This window comes from Haematobia irritans, chromosome 1 (assembly GCF_050003625.1).
Source record: "Haematobia irritans isolate KBUSLIRL chromosome 1, ASM5000362v1, whole genome shotgun sequence".
In the NCBI taxonomy this organism is placed as follows: Eukaryota; Metazoa; Arthropoda; class Insecta; order Diptera; family Muscidae; genus Haematobia; species Haematobia irritans.
The window spans coordinates 221,166,793-221,185,624 of NC_134397.1; the positions used below are offsets into that span (position 1 = coordinate 221,166,793).

Sequence of the window (18,832 nt, forward strand, 5' to 3'; positions counted from 1 at the left end):
GATGAATGTATGCTTGCAGTTATTACTGTCTTTATGGCTGATGAGTGTTTCGCGACTATGATATCATGTCAAGTGCCGACAACTAAGCTTTCTGCATGTATTTGATAATCACTTTGAAATTGCATCAGAACCGACAGTAGGTGAACGAACAGAGCAAATGGAGCAGACAATTATTTCATAATGATTCGCATTGAATAGAATGTAAGCTTAGATATAAAAACTAACAAATGACTCTAATTGCTAAGAAGTGATTAGGGGAACCCTATTCAATTCAGTTGCAGCGTTACAATATGCTACAAAAATTCAACTGATTAAATATTGGCCATCAATCAATATGCATACTTCTTCAACCTCTCCACAACTGACATTTTTAGATATGTTATCGACAATGTGGAAGGAAATATTTTAAAGATATGTCTACAATATAAAGTGTGAAAAAACAAAAACAACATTGTGAATGGTAATAAAATTAACTTTCAACAATGTGGTGGTCAGCTGACTAACTATGAGAGGAAAACAAACTACTACCGTTTTCTTCCACACATTTTTTTTTGTTATTGAAGTTTTCAAAATTATCACTAATTTTAGCAAACCTTTTTTATCTACATTACTACCAATAGAGATAAGAACTGTTATGGGGGGTTAATATCTTTTATTACGTCATATCAAGAATTATGACAAACATATTTCGCACGTCTTATACTAGTGTTTTGGAAAAAAAATTTAAGCCATTTATTACTTCGAATGCTGAGTTCCCAACAAGAGAACTGTAAACTTTTAATTGACTAAGCAAAATAAAGATAATACAACAAAGCTGTAGTATTTTTGAAAAAAGTTTTTTTTTTATCGTTTCCATTTTAATTATTGCGGTAAAACCACGAAGATATTTCAAAATATACGTCACACAACCCATATATTTTATTAGTTGAGTCGACAGTTTCGTTTAGCTGAAAGAGGGAAACAGGTCTAGTTTGTAGAGCTCCACCGAAGTGTGGATATTTATGGGGGCAATATTATCTTTGTCATTCCGTTTGTAATTCATCGAAATATTGGTCTAAGACCCCATCAAATTTACAAAGAGTAGGAAAATACCTGATATGATTTTGCTATATAATTAGATCTAATCAGATCTCAGTAATTGGTTTCGATGTAAAGCCTTAGATATAATTATATATACGAGGGCAGTTCGGAAACTTCTTAGCCTAGCACAAAAAGCGAGGTATAAACAGAAAAAATTTAAGTGTTTTGCAAACTTCCATCTCTGTTATGAACACATGTTAAATTTTGTTTCGATCTGGCGACTCCTTCATGTAGAAACAGGTGTTCAAAAAAGACGCTTATCAATTGTTTTTACAATGGAAAAATTAGAAATGCGTGCTGTCATTAAATATTTACATAAAAAAAGGTTTATCGGAACAAGAAATTCATAATGATATGGTGAATGTGTTAGGTGAAAGTGCTCCTTCATATGCAACAGTAAAAAATTGGCTTGCTGATTTTAAACGTGGTCGTACAAGCATTGAAGATGAACCACGTAGTGGACGTCCAAAAACAGCAACAACAACAGAAATTGTAGCCAAAGTGCATGATATGGTTTTAAATGATCGATGAATAAAAGTGCGTGAAATTGCTAATATCATGGGCATCTCAAATGATCGAATCCATTTAATTTTGCATGAAGAACTACAGATGAAAAAGCTTTCTGCAAGATGGGTGCCGCATTTGTTAACAGTTGATCAAAAACGCATTAGAATGAAGATTTCTCAAGCTTGTTTGGATCGTTTTAAGCGAAATAAAATGGATTTTATGCGTCGTTTCATAACTGTTGATGAGACATGGATCCACCACTATACTCCAGAGACAAAAGAACAATCCAAACAATGGACTGAAGCTGGAGGAAGTGCCCCAAAGAAGGCAAAAACAATTCAATTGGCTGGTAAGGTTATGGCAACGGTTTTTGGGACTTCAAAGGTATTTTATTGATTGACTATCTGCAAAAGAGTAAAACAATAAATTCAGAGTACTATTGCAACCTTTTGGATCAATTAAATGTACAAATTCGAGAAAAACGTCCTGACTTACAACACAAAAAAATAATTTTTCATCAAGACAACGCACCTGCGCACTCTTGTGCGAATTAAAATACGAGTTGCTTGACCACTCACCTTATTCTCCTGATTTAGCTCCCAGTGACTTTTACTTGTTTCCAAATCTAAAAAAATTCCTTGCTGGCAAGCGTTTCACCTCAAATGAAGATGCAATTACAGTTGTAAATCACTATTTTGATGACCTTGAGGAAAACTATTTTAGGGATAGAATTGCTAGAAAAGCGTTGGACTAAGTGTATTGAAGTTTCAGGAGATTATATTGAAAAATAAAAATATTTTTGAAAAACTAACTATTCTCTTTCATTGATAGGCTAAGAAGTTTCCGAACCGCCCTCGTAGAACTATATGTAGATAGATCTGAAGTTAGATCTTGTCATATATGGGATTATATCTAGCTACATCTAATTATATCTCATCATATCTGGTTAGATCCAAAGGTCCAAATCTGATCATATTAGATGAACCAATTTTATACACGGGAACCCCTTAATTAAACGACGCTTTTCCAATGTGAGTTGGGTATCGTATGCGTCTGTTTTCGACATGGTGGGGGTTCTAAGAAGTGCCGTAAAATTCAAAAAATATTGACAAGTAAATACCCGTGTACAAATTGGGGGATATAATTAGATATGATTAGATCTCAATATTGGCCACTTTAGATCTAAGCAGATTTACCTAGATACTATGAGTCAAAATTATATATCATTAACGGCCATTTTCATGTAGCTCCGTTAGGCTTTAACTGCCAGTTAACAGAAAATAAATTGCAAATATCTTCTCTCTAGTTAAATTTAACTGGAAAATTTTCGTCAGTTAAGTTCCTAACTGGCATATAGAATATATATGCAAGATGACAGCTTCGTCCATAATACGGTTTAAAAGTTGGTTAGTTAACGGAACACTAATGGAGCTTTATGAAAATGGGGGTAAATATAGTAACATCTTATTATTGATATGTGTTTACAATTTACCCACAATTTAAATTAACAGTTCGTTTGTTTTTTTCCAATATTTTCTATTACAGGCTGTATGGTAACCTCACCAAAATATGTGCCTCCGCTGCAGCACGCCAACCTGTCACAAATCCTACAACATCATCAGCTGCTGTAGCTAATAACACACAAGTACGTGAATACCATGAAGTGGTCGGTGATATTTTGTGTCCCTCACAAGTCATGGGTATTGATCACATCAGAGATCCCCGTCTAAATAAAGTGAGTACAATCAACAAATAACTACTGGGCAATGCATCCATGACAAATGTATCATATTTACCAGTACTTGATCTTGATGCCATTCGAAACGGCAGCATTTAATTTGCCACTTTGCCATTTACCGCCGACTGTGTTATTTGAGCATTTTCCATGGATTGCAATAAACACCGCAGCAGCAGCAGCATCGAGAACATATTTGAAATTTTAAATAATCTCTTTTTGTGTTTATTCAATTTCATGTAGGGTTTGGCTTTCACCCTCGAAGAGCGTCAAGTCTTGGGTATCCATGGTTTGCAACCTGCTCGTTTCAAAACTCAAGAAGAACAATTGGAATTGTGCAAAATTGCAGTTGATCGTTATAGTGAAGCTTTAAATAAGTATTTGTACCTGAGTGACTTGCAAGATCGTAATGAACGCTTATTTTTCCGTTTCCTCTCCGAAAACATTGAGGAAATGATGCCCATCATCTATACACCAACTGTGGGTCTTGCATGTCAAAGGTTTGGTTTGATTTACCGTAGACCTCGTGGTTTGTTCATCACCATTAATGATCGTGGTCATGTTTTTGATGTTATTAAGAATTGGTAAGTAGAATATGAGAATGTTTTAAAGCGTAATCATCGAAACTGTGAAAGAATATTTGAGATATGATGGATATCAATGACTCAACGACAATTACTGTATAGCTTTACACACAAAGAGTTTTTAAAGAAAATTATGCTGGAAAGAATACCAAAAGTCAGCCTAGATTCTTAAATTCGGTGGTCTTCCTCTGTGACCAACATTCTAAGGTTTGGAATTGAGTGTTAGTTGGTCGTTCTGTTTTTCGACTAACTTCTGTCTCCTTTCCAACTCCTTTCAGGGTCTCTATTCCATCAGTGGAAGAGAGACCTGTACAGGGTAAAGCGGCCAATTGACTATCTTCTCAAAGGGAACTAGTGTCATTGACAGGTTCTATGATAATTTCATCTTATCAATGATCGTATTCTCTGGGACTATCTGTCACGAAGCTTTTTAATTCTACCTTGCCATATGACTTGTGGTAAAGCCATAGACTTCTTAGAGAGCTGACTGGCCAAACAAGGAGGAACATGTCTTTTTACATGAATATCAAGCTCGTCCTCCTTGTATGGTTTCTGCCAGGACATCTACCGACGAAATTTAGGTCCTAGTGTCATTGACAGGTTTTATGATAATTTCATCTTATCAATGATCGTATTCTCTGGGACTATCTGTCACGAAGCTTTTTAATTCTACCTTGCCATATGACTTGTGGTAAAGCCATAGACTTCTTAGAGAGCTTACTGGCCAAACAAGGAGGAACATGTCTTTTTTACATGAATATCAAGCTCGTCCTCCTTGTATGGTTTCTGCCAGGACATCTACCGACGAAATTTAGGTCCCTTATTCCAATATCCTTATCCATCAAGATGCGAACTCAAAAGAAGTTATCATCACATCAGTGGATAATGCCAGTATCCTATTTTGTAGGATATTCGCTCTTTTTTGGGAAACCAACGGGTGTAGCTCCAATGTTAAAAGTAGGAATTTCGCAAAAATCTCTCAAAAGTATTGGATTGGCGATTTGATCGAATAGACCCCCAAATACATACCAATGAGTAAAGCCCTTTCTGGATATCTAAGTCAATATATACCGACTGGAGGTTGTTGTTTCGGTCGTGGTATGTTGACACAGATACTAATGTCCAAGACGCTCTCCTTCATGATAACTCAAGCCGTAACAAGAGGAAGACGAGCTAACTATGGCAGAACACAATGTCTACAAAAGGAGTGTAGTAACCACCTATAACTTTCGTTCGCTGAGCCATGTACTTAGTGCCGCTATAGCCGGATTGATATGGACCAATGTGAATGGATATGGTCATACCTAATTTCCATAGGGTCTGATTAAAAATTACCCTTCAAAATGCTAACGAAAGCAAAGCCAGTGAGCTACAAAGATGATTAGGATTTCAAATATCAATTATTGTTACTTAAACCGAAAATTAAGTTAACGTAGTATAAACGAGAATCAAAAATTTGCTTTTCGAAATTTTAAAATTTTTCATTTTTTTTTTCAAAATTAAAAAAAATAACTACAAGTGTAGCTTAAACAACAGAGGAAAAGTATGCTTGTCAAATTTATTTGGGCAAAGCCCTATTGACTGCAAGATGGTTGGATGTACAGCTGTTTCGGAATTACCACATTCCTCATCAGCATCCTCTACTTGCAGCAAAACTATGATCCAATTATCAGAATAAATTCGGGTAATTTATTCAACCCAAAGTGAACTACACTTGAACCTTCCGAAAAAAAGGTATCAAACCTTTCGGCCGGCTACTGCCTAAACAAATTTGCAAGCATATCTCTTTTCCTTTGCCAAACTCAAATCATCGATTTGAATGTATTTGGCTGGGTTTGTTTTTGAGCGTGCTTCCCCTATCTTCATTCGTTTTGTTTGTTATTGTTGGTTTATTCTTCAATCGTTATTGTTGTTTTTGATTTCAGCTTAAAACCATGCATTGACTAAACTACAAGTGTAGCTTAACCACCAGAGGAAAAGTATGCTTGTCAAATTTATTTGGGCAAATACCTATAGACTGCAAAATGGTTGGATGTACAACTGTTTCGCTGAAATCAAAAACAACAATAATGATTGAAGAATAAACCAACAATAACAAAGAAAACGAATGAAGATAGAGAAAACACGCTCAAAAACAAACCAAGCCAAATACATTCAAATCGATGATTTGGGTTTGGCAAAGGAAAAGAGATATGCTTGCAAATTTGTTTAGGCAGTAGCCGACTATCAAATCTCTTTTTGAAAGGTTCAAGTGCAGTTCACTTTGGGTTGAGTGAATTACCCGAATTTATTCTGATAATTGCTACAAGTAGAGGATGCTGATGAGGAATCTGCACCCAAACAAATTTGTTAATAGGGACAGCAGAAAAGTCTGCTAAAACAGCAGAAAGTCTGCTGAAAAAGGGACAGCAGTCACTGTTTGCTGAAATAGCAAACATTTCCTGCTATTTTTGAAGCTAGATTATACTAAACATGTTTTATTTTGGCTAAAACAAATAAAAATGTCAACTTAGGAGCTATCCTAACATAATTAAAACAATATTTTATGAATATCTATAGTATTTGACCAAAAATCTGAATATTTATAAAATTGAGGCATAACAGCAAACAAAATGTTTGCTGATCGTATTTAGGAACTTGTAAGTATATTACAGTGCAAAAATACACCAAAAATTACTTTTGGTTCTTAAATATGCTTTTGGGAAAAATTTATAACCTAAAAATTTTATAAATTGTTGTTCATTAGGCCCTGAAGTACAAAAATATAACAGCAGACATCGACTGCTGTTTTTAGCAGACTTTTTTCTATGAGTGTGGTAATTCCGAAACAGCTGTACATCCAACCATCTTGCACTCTATAGGGCTTTGCCCAAATAAATTTGACAAGCATACTTTTCCTCTGTTGGTTAAGCTACACTTGTAGTTTAGTCAATGCATGGCTTTAAGCTGAGATCAAAAACAACAATAATGATTGAAGAATAAACCAACAATAACAAACAAAACGAATTAAAAAAAAATTAATGTCGACTTTCTTTCAACTTTCGGCCTTTTCTCAGCATCAAAAGATCTACATCACATGTCCCTTTTAATTTAAAGTCGACTTTCGTTTCTTGTTAAAAGTTTTTGGTCGTCATCAAAAACTCTATTAAGAAAACAAAAATCGATTAACTGAATTTAAAGATAACAAAAGTCAACTTAGAAAGTCTAAATAATTTTAACAAAAAGTCTAAAAAAACAATTATTAACTTTTACATCTTCAGGACAAAGCCACAATTGCCCCTGTTTAAATACATAATCATATTTTTAGTCTATAGCATTAAGAATATTTTCATTTTGTTAATTTTTCTTTCAGGCCCGAGCCCGATGTCCGTGCTATTGTAGTTACCGATGGTGAACGTATTCTCGGTTTGGGTGATTTAGGTGCATGCGGTATGGGTATTCCTGTCGGTAAATTGGCTTTATACACTGCCCTCGCTAGTATTAAACCCCATCAATGTTTGCCCATTCTTGTTGATGTCGGTACAAATAACATCGATCTCCTTGAGGATCCCCTCTATGTGGGTCTTCGTCAAAAACGTGTTGTTGGTAGAGAATATGATGATTTCATTGATGAATTCATGCAAGCTGCCGTTAAACGTTATGGTCAAAACGTTTTAATTCAATTTGAAGATTTTGGCAATCACAATGCCTTTAGGTTCCTCGATAAATATCGTAATACTTATTGTACCTTTAATGACGATATTCAGGGTACTGCCTCTGTAGCAGTAGCTGGTTTATATGCTAGTAAACGCATCACTGGAAAGTCCTTTACTGATTATACATTCTTGTTTGCCGGTGCTGGTGAAGCTGCTATTGGTATTGCTGATTTGGTAGTGAAAGCTATGGTTGCTGAAGGTGTACCAATTGAGGTGAGGAGTGATGATTTGTTTGTAATAATAATATAGGAGTCCATAATAACTTGTGTGTGTTTTAATTTAATATAATTTAGGAAGCTCGCAGTAAAATCTGGATGGTTGATATTGATGGTCTTTTGACCACCACTCGTAAAGAAGGCAACCTTGAAGGCCACAAAAAGAACTATGCTAAAGAAGTTGAACCCATGAAGAATTTAGAAGAAATTGTTACAAAAGTTAAACCAAATGTAAGAAATAAAAAAAAACACGGTTATAAAGAGTTTTTTTTTTTTATAAATTTATTCCCATTTTCTTTTAAGGTATTGATTGGTGCTTCTGCCGCCGCTGGTATCTTCACACCCAAAATCCTGCAAACTATGGCCGCTAACAACGAACGTCCCGTTGTATTCGCTTTGTCAAATCCCACGAGTAAAGCTGAATGTACTGCCGAACAAGCGTATCAAAATACAGAGGTATGTGTTTATTCCTAAAAAATAATTAGCAAACTGCGAGCAACGGTGGTGCAATGATTAGCATGCCCGACTGAAATGTGTACTCAATCTCAGTTTCGACCGAATACCAAAAAGTTTTCAGCGGTGGATTATCCCCTCTCAATAATGCTGTGGATATTTCTATGCGTTTCAAAGCTTCTCTAAGTGGTTTCACTGCATTGTGAAACGCCGTTCGGACTCGGCTATCATTGAGCTAAAAATATAATCGAGCAGCACTCATTGATTGAGAGAAGTTCACCACTTGTGATATCACAATGGACTGCATAGTCTAAGCGAGCCTAAAATGAAGGGCTGTCCTATATCAAACCTAACCTATATGTGCTCTAGAAGAACAACATACACAGAAAAAAATTTCACGAAAATTTTTCCAATTAAATTTTTAATTGAGTTTTAAAATATATTCAATTGAAAGTTTAATTGATTCCACATATTTTCTAATTGAAACAAAAATAGTATAAAATAATTTTTTAATTGGATCAATTAATTTTTTAATTGACCTTCAATTAATTTTTAATTGATAGTATCATCTCTGTGGTTGAAGACATTTCAATTAAAACATTAATTGGATCAATTAATTTCGTGATTAAATCCCCATTTCGACCGAACATTAAAAAGTTTTCTTTGTCAGCATGTTGGTGACATTTCCGTTTTAAGCATTTTGTTTTTTAGAGCTTTTCTAAGCGGTTTATCTTAATTCGCCCTTCGGACTTCCGTATAAAATTGAGGTCCCTTGTCATTGATCAAAATATAGAGTCGGACAGCACTCTTTGATAAGAAATAAGAAAGAATATTTGTGGTTTCATAATAGGCTTAATAGTCTAAATGAGAACATCTACATAATAATATTCGATCAACAGCCACTTTCGTTAACAGAAAGCTAATTGCAAATATCTTCTCTTCGGTTAATTTTAATTGAAAAATTTTCTGCATTTAAGTTTCTGACATATGGAATATATAGGCAAGGACATATATGTCCATAGTATGAAAATTTGGGTTAATAATAAATAATAGTATATAAATAATAATAATTAGTATATAAATGTATGCCTTATTTTCATTACAGGGTCGTGTGATCTTCTCATCAGGCTCACCTTTCCCACCCGTAACAATTAACAACAAAACCTTCTATCCCGGTCAAGGTAACAATGCCTACATCTTCCCTGGTGTAGCTTTAGGTGTAATTGCCACCGGTACACATCACATACCCGATGATATGTTCCTCATTGCCTCCCAAGAACTTGCCAATTATGTTGAAGATGCTGATTTGGAACGTGGCTCGTTATATCCACCCCTATCATCGATTAGAGAAATCTCTATGCGTATTGCTATTGGCGTTACCAAGTGTGCTTATGACAAAGGTATTATCCATTTTTCAATTCCACTTTTAAACTTAAACAAATTTATGTATTTTATAATTTCCTGATTGAATAGGTCTGGCTTCAACTTATCCCGAACCTCAGGACAAACGTAAATGGTTGGAAGAGCAATTGTACAACTTTAACTATGAATGCTCATTACCAGTGACTTGGGCTTGGCCTAGGATGCCCTACGTTAAAACCCGTGACTTAAACCCCTCTAAATTGTTTGGAGACACAAGTGATTAACTTTTTCTTTACTTTCTTTTTCTCTCTTTATGTACATTCCAGGCTCTGAAAGTCCTCTCTTAGCTGCCATTAAATAAATGTTTGGCTAACACTACAACATGCATACTATAGTTGAAACTAATCCCCAATGTTTTCGAAATCCGATAAGAAACAAACTAGTTCTCATCATATCACCACTACACGCGTTTGTTTGTTGTTTTACACCATCGACTCTTCTACTTGCCAGCACTAGCATCGCCACACCACAACAAAACCAACCAATCCATCAGAATAACATTTTTGTGTATCCTTCTTCTTCTTCATCATAATATTGGATGTGGTTTTTAAAGTGTAATTCTCGTTATTGCGTTAATCTCGAATGAGTTGTTTTATTGTTTCTTTGTAGTTTTAAATAGTTCAAGGGATAATTTCATGAAAATGTGACAATGTGATTTTGGTATAACAATTATTTCGTATTTATCGTTAAAAAGAAAGAAAATTGAGTGTGAAATCCTTATAGGAGGTAATTGATATAGCATCAGCATTAATTTCAATTTGAAATTTGAATGTGAAGCAGGACTATGGTGATAATTCTTCATTTTGTAGTCAAAATGTATTTTCAGTATTACAATAACCCCATTACTCTCTAGTCAAATGGCCATTGGAGAATAGTTTAGGTTATGAATTAAATTTTATGAAATTGCAAAACAAAAGTTCTAAATTAATAAAAAAAAGTATATAACTAAAATCATTAGAATCAATAAATGAAAAAGTCCATCTATTTGTCAAACAGCACATACATATTTCAAAAATGTCCCTAAATTAGCTTTTAAATTTCACATTTTATAGAATTAAAATAATTTTTTGTTTATATTGTTGACAAATTCAAAACTTTTCCAACTAAAGGAAAAGTGAAATGTATTAATGACTTTATAAACTTCATTGTTAAAATCAATATTGGGATTTCAAGGTATATTTCTTTCAGGTACTCCCATCGAAACAGCTTAGTACATTTTTTTCATTTGATGATTGCAAGACAGTATTTTGAATTTTTCAATTTTTATTTAAAAACAAAGAAATTTGTAAATAAACACTGTCAATAATGGCATTAAAACAAAATATTATTTGTGAAATAAACCATATAAATACAATTTTAACAAAATATTCTATATAAATACAATTTTAACAAAATATTCTATAGAAATAAAATTTTGACAAAATTGTCTATAGAAATAAAATTTTGACAAAATTTTCTATAGAAATAAAATTTTAACAAAATATTCTATAGAAATAAAATTTTAACAAAATTTTTTATATAAATAAAATTTTGACAAAAATTTTCTATAGAAACTAATTTTTGACAAAATTTTCTATAGAAATAAAATTTTTACCATATTTTCTATAGAAAAAAAAAATTTGACAAAATTTTCTATAGAAATAAAGTTTTGACAAAATTTTCTATAGATATAAAGTTTTGACAAAATTTTCTATAGAAATAAAGTTTTGACAAAATTTTCTTTAGATATAAAATTTTGACAAAAATTTTCTATAGAAACAAATTTTTGACAAAATTTTTTATAGAAAGAAATTTTCGACAAAATTTTCTTTAGAAATAAAATTTGACAAAATTTTTTATAGAAATAAAATTTTGACAAAATTTTCTATAGAAATAAAATTTTGACAAAATTTTCTATAGAAATAAAATTTTGACAAAATTTTCTATAGAAATAAAATTTTGACAAAATTTTCTATAGAAATAAAATTTTAATTTGTTTTGTTTTGTTATTGTTGGTTTTGTTCTTTAAGCATTGTTGTTGATTTTTATTTCAGCTTAAAACCATACATTGACTAAACTACAAGAGTAGCTTAACCAACAGAGGAAAAGAATGTTTGTCAAATTTATTTGGGCAAAGCCCTATATACTGCAAGATGGTTGGATGGACGCACGTTTCGGAATTACCACATTCCTCATCAGCATCCTCTACTTGCAGCAAAACTATCAACCAATTATCAGAATAAATTCAGGCAGTTTATTAAACCCAACAAAAACCACACTTGAACCCTCCGAAAAAAGGTTTTACATTGATAGCCGGCTTATGCCGAAATAAATTCGAAACAAACATATCTCTTTTCCTATGCCACTGTCAAATCATCGATTTGAATTCACATTCTATAGAAACAAATTTTTGACAAAATTTTCTATAGAAATCAAATTTTAACAAAATTTTCTATAGAAATAAAATGTTGACAAACTTTTCTATAGAAATAAAATATTACCAAAATTTTCTATAGAAATAAATATTCTATAGAAATAAAATTTGGAAAAAATTTTCTATAGAAATAAAATTTGGACAAATTTTTCTATAGAATTAAAATTTGGAAAAAAATTTCTATAGAAATAAAGTTTTGAAAAAATTTTGTTTAGAAATAATATTTTGACAAAATTTTCTATAAAAATAAAATTTTAACAAAATTTTCTATAGAAATAAAATTTTGACAAAATTTTCTATAGAAATAAAATTTGGAAAAATGTTCTATAGAAATAAAATTTTGAAAAAATTTTGTATAGAAATAAAATTTTGACAAAATTTTCTATAGAAATAAAATTTGAAAAAAATGTTCTATAGAAATAAAATTTTGAAAAAAATTTGTATAGAAATAAAATTTTGACAAAATTTTCTATAGAAATAAAATTTTGACAAATTTTTCTATAGAAATAAAATTTTGACAAAATTTTCTATAGAAATAAAATTTTGACAAAATTTTCAATAGGAATAAAATTTTGACAAAATCTTCGATAGAAATTAAATTTTGACAAAATAAGATTTTTTTGTGTTTTTTTTTTTTTTTTTTTTTTTTTGTAAAACGTTCTCCAAAATTTGGTAAATTACTTTTGGCTCGAGCGGCAATCGTAATTGCAGCTCTCATTTGATTAACAGCTAGATCGTAGATTTATTTTGGGGCCCAATACGATTTTTGTTGATATCGCCCAATTTTTTTATATAGACCCATATAGACCAATACCAGGATTGTTCTTCTAGAAGCCGAATTATTTGTTAATTTTTTATAAATTCTTATGCTGAAGGTTTTTTGGTATCTATCCAATTTGTAACTATATAGGGGTCTGTATGGACTAATGTCATAACTGACAGTGTGCAATTTAGTGATATTTTGCACACATAAATAATTAATTTATTTCGGTTCATTTTTGGTCCCTCCATAGAATTACAAATGGACTATCATTCAAATGGGATTTAGTTACATTACCCGGAGACGACTTCGAAAGTGGAGTCAGAGTTGAGGCTGATGAAAAGATGTGGAGTTGAGCAAAATTGATTCGACTCCACAGCGCTTAGTGTAAATGAGAAATCTTTAGTATAAGCGATGGGACCTCATTTTCTTCATTGGATAAAATGCGAACTATACCAATCTATTTTTTATATAGAATTCAATTATATGTCAATTTTTATGGAATCATTCTAAATAAATCAAATAGCAACTAAAAAACTATATTTATACAAAAAAAAAAGAAAAGCAAGCATTGCAACAAAACTGATTAATGAATGCCACCTATTTACAGAAATTTTTGTTTAAACTATTATACAATTATGTTGTATGTGATTATATCAGACGGATTTCGAACAATATTTATATGTAAAAAAAAAAGAACAAAATATTAAGAGGCATGCTTATACTGTTATTATGATTACTAGATTTTTAATTTATAGCATTTTGTTTCGAAGAGTCGCTTTAGATTGAAAGTGTTACAGTCTAGTCGATTATATAATAATTAATAGAATAATTGTGTGTAGACTCCCTACATATATTTCCTTATCCCAAATAACAATTTTCGCTTATCCACTCTTACTATCATTTATAACCCATATTAACTAGATTAGAAAATTTGCTTATATTTGATACTAGTAATGGAATGGAATTACGATATTGAGACTAATATCCATCTCCACGTAAGGGCAATATTAACTCCTTTACTATTATCATTATAGAGAAAATATTTTCAATTCTAGTCTTATAGTGCATATATCCTCCCTTTCTCCCATTTTTCTTTGCTTACTACTTCTCTTGGCTTATATATCCAGCATGGCTTAATTTTCTTGCCTTTCTTTCTTACCGGGACTTTCTCCTGGAAGTAGTCAAATTTATAGGATTTCAAAATTAATTTATGTTTCTCGATATTGGCTTACTAAATTTGTTTTTTTTTTCTTCTTGTTTTCTTCTCTATATAACCGAATCATGTATTTCTTTTTCTAGAGCGTAAAGAAAACCAGTAATTCATACGTACCTTGAATTTTACGAAAAGGATTACAAAACAGAGTTTACACACCGTTGAAAAATGCTAATTTAATACAAATGCAAAAAAAAATCGGCTGCTTGATGGTTTTATCCTCTTTGCAAATATCCAACACCATTACAAACCTCAACTACCCATCCATATAGAAAGGAACCATTATTATAATTATTTAATAATTTGATTTTTCATTTTAGTTAGCCTCATTATTAGATATATATACGTGTATATGCTATATATAGTATATATACATATATAAATACCTATTTTATTTATTATATTTAATATTACATTTATTAGTTCAATTCTCGAAATGGTCAACAAAAAGTTAAACAAACTCCTTACAAAAAAAAACATGCATTAATATTAAGTTTACCTTGAAAACAACAACAACATATGTATGCCGGACATAGTTGATTGACATTGTTGAAATTAAAAATAAATGAGAAAAAAAAATTAAAAATAAAATTGTTTTCATTTTTAAAAACAAGTGAGTAAAGTAGAAAGTCGGGCGGGGCCGACTATATCATACTCTAAACCACCCCTACTGAATTAGTAAACATTGTTTGTGGGGCATGAGTGGTATAGGATTGGGAGATAACCCGCATTTCCATATGTAAGAACATTAAGGGGTACATAGTTATGGGAGTTTTATCACAATCTGAACAGAAATGTCTGATATTAGAATCTATAGTTTATTCTGAACCTACAGAGTTTGTATGCCACTATATTGCTTCCATTATTAAATAAAGAGGAAATCGCTCAATTAGTTTGTGTAATAAATCCAAATTTGTGCAAATTGGCCAATATATTTATGTACAAGCTACATGTATGGCTAAATAGATCGTCTAATACATCAAAATTTGAAATTAAAGTAACGTTGGTTAATAAATTAGAAAGAGTATTATGGCAAACTTTAGGAAAATCGAGCGATGCATATATATATATGGGAGCTAAATCTAAATCTGAACCAATTTAGATGATATTTGGCAGGTTTGGTTGATACTACGGAAGGTTACCTTTTTCAAAATTTGAGTAAGATCGGGTAATAAATAATGGTTTTATGGCCAAATTTGTAAAAATCGGGCGATACATATATAGGGGAGCTATATCTAAATCTGAACCAATTTGGATGATATTTGGCAGGTTTAGTTGATACAACAGAAGGTTGCCTTTTTGCTAAATTTGAGTTAGATCGGGTAATAAATAAGGGTTTTGTGGCCAAATTTTGGACAATCGGGCGATACATATGCTAGGGAGTAGGGATGCCAGACGTGCTCTTTTTTACAAAACGTGCTCTTAAAAGAAGATAGGCCAAAAGAGCACGCAAAAGTGCTCTATTTTTAGTTAAGTACTCTTTTTGTGCATCACAACAAATATTACTCCAACACGATTCAATAAATGGTAAAAGTAAACTGAACATACGTGAATGTCACACTACGAGATTTTCCCACGCCGTTATTTTCTAATTAAATTGTGTTTTACTTTATATACCAGAGTCTAAATGTAAACAAACTTCTTTCAATAACAATTTTCACAAAAACACCAAACAAATGACTTACAAAATATTGTAAGAAAATTAGCTTGAGTTGAAAGTGGTTTATTTTATGTATATGTTATGAACCTTTTTAACCCAATTCTAAATATTCCCTGGGGAATGCGTTCCCTGGGAATCCCTAAATAGTAAGGGAAGGGAATAACTAGGGAGAAAAAATTTCGAGTATTCGAAATCAGCTGTTTTGCTTCAGCTGTTTTATTTTAGCAAATATTTACATACAAATTTTTTTTGGACGTGTTAGCAACCCATATTCCTCCTCAACGCAAGTTATTTGGTTTATCCCCATTAGTAAAATTAAGTGCTGCTCTACGCTTTTTTGCCGAAGGTGGCTACCAAACGGGCATAGGAAGAGATCGAGACGTATCTGTGGCTTAGTGTAGCCTAAGCAAAGTTCTTTGAAGCCATAAACATATTTGAAGAGCACCTATTTTCAAAGTGGATAAATTTCACCAAAACGGAAGAAGAAAAACAGAAAATTTCATTAGCTTTTTACGTCAAGCCTAAAATTCGTAGCGTAATAGGATGTGTTGACGGGATGCATGTCCGTATTATTGCTTCTTCAAGGAACAAGCACCTATAGTAATTTTCAAATTTAAAAGAATTTTTTAAATATGTACAGATCTGTGACCATGAGATGAGGACTCGGTAGTTCAATGCATCCCACTCTGATGCATGGCACTACTATTTTATTTTTTTTGCTTAATTTGTGGATTTTGACCTAAAATTACAGAGAAACGATGCATTTTGGTTACAACTCCCTTGATTTTTTTTTTTTTTTTGATTATTCCCAAAAAATTCAACATTTTTGCCCTTTTATTGTCATTTGTAATACCAATTTTTCCCCAAGAGAAAAATTTCCCATTTTCGAAGTTGGTTTAGAATAAGGGAAAAGAGAAAAATTCCCCGGGGAGAGTTCGTTTAGAATAGGGGAATAAGGAATATGGAAAAAATTCCCAGGGATTTGTTATTCAAAATTGGGGTATTTATGTTTAAATGAATTATTATGGAATTAAATGTTTTTATTTTATTTGAAAAAGTGTGCTCTTTTTGCCTCTTCAAAATCTGGCATCCCTATATGGGAGTTATATCTGAATCTAAACCGATTTCGATAAAATTTCCACGCTTGAAGGATATCCTTCATATGATGATTACTTTGTGCCAAATTTGACGATAATCGGTTAGTAAAAGAGCGCAACGTAACCCCATCTAAATTTGATCCGATTTCTTCAAAATTCAATAGCGCTCACCCTGTACCAAATTTCATCAAAATCAGTTAATAATTGCGACCGAAATCCTGCGAACAACAAATACATAGACAGACGGACGGACGGACACCAAGCGCTAGATCGAGGTGGTTGTGATGGTGGAGGTGATTCTGAGTCGATCGGTATACTTATATTTTATGGTGTCTAAAATCAATATTTCTGGTAGGCACATTTTTTAGCAGATCTAAGTTATTATACCCTGACCACTATGTGGTTTAGGGTATAATAATATCCGTTACATTTAAGAAATATATTATTATGTTTCGATGAGTCCAAATCAAATCCCTCGAGTGTTCAGAATATGCGTAATACTACGCAAAATAATGCCACATATGCCAACGGCATATATTCACCCTGTACCAAATTTCATCAAAATCAGTTAATAATTGCGACCGAAATCCTGCGAACAACAAATACATAGACAGACGGACGGACACCAAGCGCTAGATCGAGGTGGTTGTGATGGTGGAGGTGATTCTGAGTCGATCGGTATACTTATATTTTATGGTGTCTAAAATCAATATTTCTGGTAGGCACATTTTTTAGCAGATCTAAGTTATTATACCCTGACCACTATGTGGTTTAGGGTATAATAATATCCGTTACATTTAAGAAATATATTATTATGTTTCTATGAGTCCAAATCAAATCCCTCGAGTGCTCAGAATATGCGTAATACTACGCAAAATAATGCCACATATGCCAACGGCATTGGATTACTTAGATTTCTATCGCTCCAAGCTGAATGGATAAGTAGGTTTTGGATTCAATCCAAAAACAGAAACTTTAAATCGTCCATATGAAATATTGCTAATACTCTTTTATTGGCACACTGACTGAGATATAATTTTCCAACAAATGTATATATTCTCAGTTTAGTTGCAATAAACTATCTGAACTCGGTGGTCCTTAAGTCAAATACGTTCAAAGACCTCCGTAATTCTTTCAACGACAGGACTGGCCACTATTCACCTAATGTGGCTGCAGGGGAACTAGAATATTTTCTTATGGAGTTTCCACAAAAGGTGTAAAGTATAATGACTAGTGGTTGAGTTAGTACGATACGGGGTATACGGTTTTTTGTGTTGATCCTTGTATGCAGCATTATCGATGGCATGCAAATTAAATACGCTCACGAAAATAATCCCGCCCACGGACTTAAATCGTTTCATTTACAATTTTAGTGACACCAGGAATGTTAAGAGTTCAATAACGCTCTCGATATTAATCATGCTGGGAGCAATGGTTAGCATTCCCGCCATGCATCGTGGATTCGATTCCTGCTTCGACCGAACACAAAAAAATTATTCAGCGGTGGATTATCCCACTTCAGTAATGCTGGTGACATTTCTGACGGTTTCAAAGCTTCTCTAAGTGGTTCCACTGCAATGTGGAGCGCCGTTCGGACACGGTTATAAAATGAAGGTCCCATGTCATTGAGCTTAAGAAGGTCCCTTGTCATTGAGCTTAAGAGAGATGTCATTGAGAAGAAGTTCACCAACGTGGTATCACAATGGACTGAATAGTCTAAGTGAGCCTGATACATAGGGCTTCCACCTAACCTAACCTAACCTCAATCATGCTCATGTTTTCATACACGTCCCTAAGGTAAATTACTAATAAAATTTTTCGTGAGCAAGGAGAGCGTGACTAAAATATTACTTACGTGCAAACCACTAATACATAGCAAATCTGAGTTTTTGGCATGCAACAGGAGTTTTCGCATACCAGACCTTTTCATGGGAGGATATGAAAACATGAAAATGGTAACCAAAAGGAAATTTAGCTAGCAAGTGTTAATGCATT

The 18,832-nt window shown here is 32.6% G+C and overlaps 1 protein-coding gene across 3 annotated transcripts in view; it reads left to right on the forward strand.

The window, feature by feature from the left end:
* The window catches only part of Men-b (NADP-dependent malic enzyme b, mitochondrial), a 41,535-nt gene extending 26,864 nt beyond the window's left edge, over positions 1 to 14,671 (forward strand). For 2 of the 3 annotated variants that reach the window (XM_075292872.1, XM_075292873.1), the window contains 8 exons: positions 3,133 to 3,322; positions 3,566 to 3,906; positions 7,259 to 7,814; positions 7,895 to 8,047; positions 8,120 to 8,272; positions 9,375 to 9,669; positions 9,743 to 9,907; positions 14,167 to 14,671. In XM_075292872.1, coding sequence (XP_075148987.1) covers positions 3,133 to 3,322; positions 3,566 to 3,906; positions 7,259 to 7,814; positions 7,895 to 8,047; positions 8,120 to 8,272; positions 9,375 to 9,669; positions 9,743 to 9,907; positions 14,167 to 14,186 — 1,873 coding nt within the window. In that variant the 3' untranslated portion in view covers positions 14,187 to 14,671. Of the gene's footprint in view, positions 1 to 3,132; positions 3,323 to 3,565; positions 3,907 to 7,258; positions 7,815 to 7,894; positions 8,048 to 8,119; positions 8,273 to 9,374; positions 9,670 to 9,742; positions 9,908 to 9,957; positions 10,037 to 14,166 lie in introns of those variants that run through there. The other variant, XM_075292874.1, reaches the window with a different exon arrangement.
* The last annotated feature ends 4,161 nt before the right edge of the window (positions 14,672 to 18,832 follow it).